The 7,870-nt window shown below is 41.3% G+C and overlaps 1 protein-coding gene across 1 annotated transcript; it reads right to left on the bottom strand.

Moving 5' to 3' along the window:
- Positions 1 to 1,225: 1,225 nt before the first annotated feature.
- On the bottom strand, positions 1,226 to 7,317 carry prdm8b (PR domain containing 8b). Its single transcript, XM_035910677.2, has 4 exons — positions 6,980 to 7,317; positions 4,105 to 4,329; positions 3,317 to 3,548; positions 1,226 to 3,115 (listed from the first exon to the last, which is right to left on the bottom strand). Exons 2-4 carry the CDS (start codon positions 4,321 to 4,323, stop codon positions 1,863 to 1,865), a joined length of 1,704 nt encoding a protein of 567 aa, XP_035766570.1. The 5' UTR covers positions 4,324 to 4,329; positions 6,980 to 7,317; the 3' UTR covers positions 1,226 to 1,862.
- Between the last annotated feature and the right edge of the window lie 553 nt (positions 7,318 to 7,870).

Genomic DNA, 7,870 nt, shown 5'->3' with positions numbered 1-7,870 from the left:
GTTATGGCTGCCCAGTGGGATCTCCGCTTGTGCAGTTTGCTTACAGACCACTTGATGGCGCGCTTGAACCAGTTTCTGTTCAGCTCGTGTCCTGAAACGTTTCCTACCCGGTGTTTTTTTTTTTTTTTTGATATTTGCTTTTTCATAACGTGGTGGAAATACAGAGTACTGATCCAAAAATATTATCACGTTTTACTTTCTATCACTCTGTTTTTTGTTTGCTTGTTTGATTTTCTTTAACACAAATATCCTGCAGATTAAAGGTCACCGTCAGGCTGGTAGACGGTTGTTATTTGGGTGTTTTACAGCAGCACTTCACTGCTGTCTTCAGTTTGCGGCGTGTTTAAAAAATTATAAATTTAAATTATTTTCACCTATTGATTTATGGGAAACTCGTGGCGTCTCTGTAACTGGCAGTTCACGGCTCTTCAAAGAAAGAAAATAAGTCCAATGGTTTAATGGAAACGAATCGTAAATGTAGGCGTACGGCGCGGATTTTATTCAGTAAAGTAAAACAATAGGTCGCTTACCGAGAAGCCTGAAAATCATGCCCATGTACTTTTTGCTTTAAATAAAAAAATAAAAAAATAAAATAAAAACTAAAAAAAAATAAAAACAGTCGGAACATTTTATATATATATTTTTTTCTTTTACATAAACTTTATTTCGATAAATACAAGACCATATTATCAACGGGAAACACCCAATGTGCAGGTATGATAAACGTTTTTTTTTTTATTAGTATTTAAAAGTTTTATTAAGTGGATAATGTGTCCTACTTAAATAAAGACAATGGCTGTAATAATAATAATAATAATAATAATAATAATAATAATAATAATAATAATGCTCATTTCCAAGGAGGAAACATAGTAGATAACCATATATCCATATAATGTACAATAAATAGTTCATCATCAGATTTATTAACTGTAATAGTGTCTTTATTTTGGAGTGTGTTGGGAAAAAATTACATAATGTGTTTATATTTATTTTATTAACACTGAGCTTTGGCAATATATAAAATCAATTTCTTATAAAAAATGTAAATAAGGTAAAAAAAAATGTGACCTTTGGGTTTTGTCCACTTTTTGCATCCCTAAAATTAATGTTTTAATGTATGAATACAAAACACAAAATATATAAAGATTTGTTTTAATATATATTTGAGTTGCAGTTAAAAAAAAATCCATGAAGGCCACAGTTTGAAAATAAAGCTATTTTATTGTCAATGCATTCAACATGATTAGATAAACTATCAAGTAGTAAATTCCCGCAAAAGGAAGAAACACTGAAACTATTCCCCACTGACACAAAATATTACACTTTGTATTTCAAATAAAACAAATTATTTACATTGTAATGTATAGACTGCATCTTAAATCAATATCATTTAATATTACATGCACTCTGAAATATAGTCTGACATAATATCCCCAATTTGTGTCCATATTCGTTGTAGACATGAAAAACCTTGCTGCGTTGTAAACCATGATGTATGACTACATTTGTAATTTTTCTCTATATTTGTATTTATATGATATAAAATACAACTTACTGTACAATTACACATATTTAAATCTTCCCTTATTCTCAAACTTTTAAGTGAACTTTTCATAAATAGATTCATTTTTGAAGTCAAAACGCATTTGCATACACCCAAAACATTAATTGTTTTTACAGGGGAGTAAAAGCAAACAGACAGAAAAGGAATTCAAAGATTATAGTCCAAAGTGAAAGTAAGTGCAAGGGGTGTTCTTGTGTTTTTAAGTGGTCTATTTCCAGTTGGAGTGCTTAAATCCAGGCAGGTTGACAATCCGTCCATGTTAAACAAAAGTCTCGTCCTTGTTCGTTTCAAAAAGTCAGTTATGGGAGGTCATGTGACGTGACAAGTGATGCCGTTCCCGGAAGGACTCGTTGCATATGGGGCACTTGAGCTTCTCCTCGCGCCGCCGCTTGACCAGAGGCTCCATGGAGTACTCCTTTTTGTGGTGGGATCGCATGTGGTAAACCAGGTCTGAGGTCATGCGGAAGGAGGCGTTGCACTTGGCGCACCAGTTCTGAGCGGGCAGACAGAGCGAGGTGAATGAGGGAGGCAGCAGGGTGAGAGCTGAGGGCATCTGAAGCTGGATAGGTCCGGAGTTCTTGGGCCAGAAGGCGGTGGCGTAGACAAAGGGGTTCTGCTTGGCCATGCCGCCCGGCACGGGGCAGTTGGCGCCCAGTTCTGCACCCTGCAGCTTGGCAGCAAGGTGGTCAGCCTGGTAGAGTCTGTTGGAGGAGATGGTGTCGCCCACCGCTGGGTGGCAGTCCAGCAGCTTGGGTGGCATCACCAGTGGTGAGATCTGCGAAAAGGAGCGAGATGGCTGACTGAAGGCACTCTTCCTCTCCCCACTGCCACCTCCTTGCTGGCTGACGGAGGTGAAAGCGCTGCCCATGGGCGAGCTTTGGGGCGGCTGCGTCTCTGACAGCACAGACCTGATGCTAAGGTGCTTCTCCGAGGGGTTGCTGCTGGGCCGACCTCCATCTTTGTTTTCAGAGTTGGAGCTTTGGAGACTTTTGCTGCTGCTGTGCTGTTTGGAGTGCTGGGCTGACTTAACCTCAGTAAAGGCGCTGCGCTTCACCTCCCCCAGCTCTATGGAGCCTGGTGGGGAGAAGGACCGGTGGTTGTCATCTAGGCCATATGCTCCTCTGTAATTCTGCACAGACGTTGCAAGCTCGTCTTTAGACTTGGACTGCGGAAGGCTGGGTCCTCTGCACTCCCTGTCCTCTATTTCGGAGAACTTCCTCTTGCCCGAGCTCTCGCTGCAGATCTCGGCCTCCTTGTCACTCGGCGGGCTGGTCCGGTTGTTCTCTAGATCCCTGGCTAGGTTGTGAAAGTCTGTGGAGGGTTTATTGTTGTCCTGAGGACTGCTGAAACCTTCGGAGCGGACTACCTTCGGGCTGGTCCTGGTTGGGGTTGCGTTTGGTCGCTCCGTGCCGCTGTCTTTGCTGTGCTCCTCGTCGGCTGCAGCAATGCTCTGCAGTCTCTTGGTGCAACGGAACCGGAGATGGGCCAAGAAAGGGAACTCAAACTGGAACCGCTGGCTGCAGTCCGGACAGGAGTGGTGGGATGAACCTAACCGGAGGACAAATGGAAATTATTGAAAATTGACTTCAAGAATATGACCTTTGTACTGCACTGCAGTAAATATAACTTTATGTATTCTTTAGTGCGTGATAGTGAAGCCTGCATCGGATGAAATCAAAGTAAAAACTAAAAGAAGAAAACAATAAATGTCCTGGTTTAAACACAAGCTGAAACACTTGACTGGCTCACCTTTGCTTTTGGGAGGCACTCTGCTGGAACTGAGCAACAGCAGGTCGATGAGGTCTTTGCCGTACCAGACCAGCAGCTCCTCGTCCTTCTCGATGCGTCGGAGCGAGCGGTAGAAGAGCTGGCCGTTCTTCACGTAGGCCTCCAGGTTCTGCTCCTCTTTGTCCCGGGCTGACTGGACCAGCCGCAGCCACATCAGGCCCTCCGAGGTGCTGTTGGCCGCTGAAGTGTCCACCTGTGCCATCAAGCAAGAGCATTTTGGGTTAATACTTAAATAATTAATTTCAAATTATTTCCCCCCCATAAACCTCTCAGGCTGTTTTTTAGATGCAAATAGGAAGAGAATTACCCCCAAACTGCTGCAGAAACAAGGAGGGCACAACGTGTATTTTTATGGTTTGAATCTAAGTTTAAAAAAATAATTCAGGGAAGACAAAAAATGTTCACAATGATTCAATAAACCTAATTTTCCACTTGAAATTAAGCAAATTACAATAGCTATTAAAAACAAGCAAAATCTACTAGTATGACATTAAGATTTTAGTGACCATATATGTTTTTTATTCCTTTGTTAGCCTTTTGGTTTTCATCTCTAGGGATATATTTAATTATTGGACAGAAATAAATGCACAGAAATTAAAAACATTGTCATTTTAGGCCGGTTTAGATGCCAATCAGTAAAATCTGTCTTCAGTCATAATTACCAAAAATTGAGCTAATTAAAACCTGTATAAGGGATGCATTAAAATAAAATTATTTCAAATTTGTGATCAAAATAAAGCTCCACTTACCCTGAATATATAAGGTGCTGTGCGTTTGTCGGTGGATTTCAGAGCTATGAAGGCGATGCTGTCATACAGAGACGTGTGGCTCAGCACGCAAGGCCCGAAAATGGCGTTTTCCGGGATGTCGCACGTTGTGTAGACGCTCGTAAAAATGTCCGTGAGACACTGCTGCACCGCTTTGGCGTCCCCATCCCACACCAACTTCTGAGAGCTGGACTCCTCCATGTCACACTGCGGACACACGAGAAACCAGCGTCAGTACAGGCCTCAAAAACGTCTAACGGAAAGCATCGAATTTCCTCTTTTTCGTCATTTATCCCCAAAATGCGTAATTTCCTTCTTTAATATATTCATCAAGCAAAAACAAATCACACATTGGAGCCTAACCTTTGGTTATTTAGTGGATTATACCCTCCGCTGTACCAGCTGATAGGAAATAAATCTCTTCCTAGACAGATTGGCTAAACCAGCTGTCAAGGGCGTCGTTGAGGGGCCCGTTTTTTTTTTTTTCCTTTTAATTTATTCAAACCACGTAATAAGTTCATGACGGCAACACTTTCAGCATATTGATGATGTAGTTTCCCAATATCCGGTTATATAACAATCACAATAAACAAAACGACAATAAAAACTAAATCAGAGATTAGTGATCACGTGATTTTTTTATTAATTTATTATTATTATTATTATTATTATTACCAATAATAATAATAATAATAATAATAATAATAATAATAATAATAATGCTGTCTGTAAAAATAAGCTATATGTGTATAGGAATAAAACAATCTAGAATGTTTTTTCTTGTTAATAATACTATACTATAATAATAATATACACGGCTATTAATCCAATCAGATTATTATTGTTATATAATGTTCGCATAAGTGATATAATAAAGTATTAATGCTAATTTTAACATCAGAAGGCCTTCGCGGACTCTCTGTCCTCTCTGCCTGATGAAAGAAAAATGAAAATGAAAAATTACTATAAAAAAAAAAGTTTGGTGCTTCAGTATTTCCAGGTGCTTCCTGTTAAAGCGTTTACTGTATTTCCTACAGTGTTCCCAGAGTCACTTTTAACGTCCTTACTTTTCCAGTGAGCTGACTGTGCTTCACGCTTGTGTGATCATTGATTTTTCTATAAATATTATCTTTATCCATTTAATGTCGTGTCTGGTTTTGTTGGATTTCTCACATTGTCTGAAGACTGTTTTTGTTACAAAGGAGAAAAAAGAGAAGGATAATAAGACGACGGCACCCTCAGTGGGAGCTGGTGAGGTCCGAGCACGTCCAACGGAGAGAGCATGTCCAATGGGTTTCAAGTGGACTGTCAAAGTCAGTGATTTCATGTCAGCCAACCTTTCTCTCCTTTCTACAAGCGGCAGCGTATGTCGCCTCATTACCATAATCCGCCACTTTCCCCTCTGAGACTGTAATTAAAGCAGCACGACCAGTTAATTATTTCTTTTCTCCCTTTCTAACCTCTGAATGTGTGTGTTTAGACGGCTGCGTCTCTTTCACTCCCTCCTCTCCTCCCCTCTTCCTCCTCTGGCGTTTAAATACTGCAGAATCTGTGCGCGGAAGCCTGCACCTGATGCACATTTGTTCGGCCGTAAATTAGGCACAAAGGACGGCAGAAATAAATAAATAAATGCAAACAATAAATTCAGACAAATAGCTTTTCCTTAAGAAGCCATTCCTAAATTGTTGAAAAGATATGTTGTATATAATGTTCTCTGATCACCGTTTGGTTTATTTTAGCAACTGCAAAATATGAATAAAAATGATTTACTGTTGTACTTTGGGCCTATGACAAATTAACTATAATTAACAGTTTAGAGTGCAGCTATTATTATATGATAACAATAATAATAATAATTAATAATAATAATTATTATTATTATTATTATAGTCCACGAGGCGCGGTCTTGGCACAGTTCGTGCAAAAAATGAAGCCATTAATTAGAAAATCATTAAAGTATCATTTAAAAGCACCGCAGCTGGGATAAAGGTCTGTGCACTCTTGCGCGCAGGGAGAAACGTGGCTTTTGCGCGTAAATGTGATCCAGTTCAGAAATAAACTGGCGGATATTGATAACTGCTCTCGTGCCGGTGATTGGCGGTGGGAACAGATGAGCTACCGTCTGTTTGTCCCCGGTATCCGCAGTTGTTTTGTGGCTGCAAAAAGAGAAAAAGCGATGCTTTCCTCTGGTTTGGCTTCTACTGTTATCTGTTTTTTTCATTAGTATTATTGTTTTAAAATAAGTGTGGAAATTTGATTAAATAAAGAACAGCTGCCACTGAAGTCGGCTGATTTATAGGATTTTGTAACTTCGTAAACGTTTAGCAGCAGCAGGAAGATTCTCTGGAACATTTTGCGCACACAGCCTTTCCAAAGCGGCTCCCGGCGCTGCGATGCGAAGCTAAAAAATTGTTTCCGGCTCTACAACAGAAGCTCTTTATGTTCAAATTAACCCAAATAGTCACTTGAGGTGGATGAAAGCCTCACAAATTATCGGGTGACTGATATGAGTCAAGGCCAGGCTCGAATCAATAAAAAGAGACACCGAGCAGCGTGTTTGTACATCCAAACTGGAGGAAAGCAGCCACCCTCTCCCTCCAAACCCGCTGCAGGTGGGGGTGAGCTGAAACTGGGGGGTGTTTCACCCATCCGCTAAAACTGTCCCGAATCAGCGCTGTGATTGAACTGCGACAGCGAGGAAACACCTGCGTTTGCTTTATTTTTCCCCCTATTTCTTTTCCTGCTGTTTATTCTGCAGGACGTGTGCCGCGCAAAGCGAACCCACCACCCAACCCACCCCCTTTTTCCTGCTCCAAAACTATCCGAACCACACACAGCTTTCACGTCACAGACCTACCTTTCCGTCGATGAGGAGGGAACAATAATCCACAAACGATTTGAGAGCGATGCTGCGAATCAATCCGGGGGAAAAAAAGCCCCGAAAAGACGAGAGGGGGGATGCGGTGACGGTGATGGAGGTGATGATGGAGATGGTGATGCGCTCCCGGGCTGCTCCGTAGTATCAGTACATTTCCTCCCCGGTGTGCTGAAAGTGACAGTGCTGCTGCTGCCGCCGACACTGGCAGTGAAGGAGCGGGGCAGGGAGAGAGAGCTGCACGGATAAAAGCAGACAGAGAGAGAGAGAGGGAGAGAGAGGCGTGCAGATGGGGCCCGATGCTCTGGCTGACTGGCACACCGACACACACTTTTTGTTTGCGGCACATAATCTACCCAATGAGGCGTGTCACTCTCCGTCTCCTCCCTTTAACTCTTCACTGGCCGACTGTCATTTCGTGCGATTTATGGATGTGCGGAGGGATAAAGACCCCTCTCACCCCCGCCCATTATTATTGTAATTCAGATCACAATAGTTGGTGGTTGTATTGGTCGGAATAAAGTGACATTTAAGTTGAAGATTTCTATTGTGAGGGGAGAGGAGAGAAGCCAACAGCAGCTTCGAGTTGTCGAGAGAATAAAAATGTTCTTCCATCATCATCATTATTATTATTACTGTGAATATCATCATCATCATTATTATCGTTATTATTATCATCATTATTATTGTTGTTGTTGTTAAGTTAACCCAATAAAGCACCACTTCAACCCCTCCAAATTTGGCTCCAAGCCTCCTTTATGCATGGTGCTACTGCTCAGTGCAACAAACCAACTTTCTCTGTGGTTTAAACTCGCAGCACGTTTAATTTGTTTGAATTTGGACTCTGAGCTGAGCAGGCATTACCGGGGACAC

The sequence above is a fragment of the Neolamprologus brichardi genome, chromosome 12, assembly GCF_056152115.1.
Source record: "Neolamprologus brichardi isolate AB-2024 chromosome 12, ASM5615211v1, whole genome shotgun sequence".
Classification (NCBI taxonomy): Eukaryota; Metazoa; Chordata; class Actinopteri; order Cichliformes; family Cichlidae; genus Neolamprologus; species Neolamprologus brichardi.
The sequence above is the reverse complement of the archived record's forward strand: the minus strand, read 5'-3'. Positions and strand labels throughout refer to the sequence as shown.

Excerpts from the sequence above, each read along its gene's own strand:
- prdm8b (XM_035910677.2), bottom strand. The coding sequence starts at position 4,323 with ATGGAGGAGTCCAGCTCTCAGAAGTTGGTGTGGGATGGGGACGCCAAA. Across the intron at positions 3,549-4,104 it reads CAGCACCTTATATATTCAGG|GTGGACACTTCAGCGGCCAA; the intron begins GTAAGTGGAGCT and ends TTGATGGCACAG. Across the intron at positions 3,116-3,316 it reads AGTGCCTCCCAAAAGCAAAG|GTTCATCCCACCACTCCTGT; the intron begins GTGAGCCAGTCA and ends TCCTCCGGTTAG.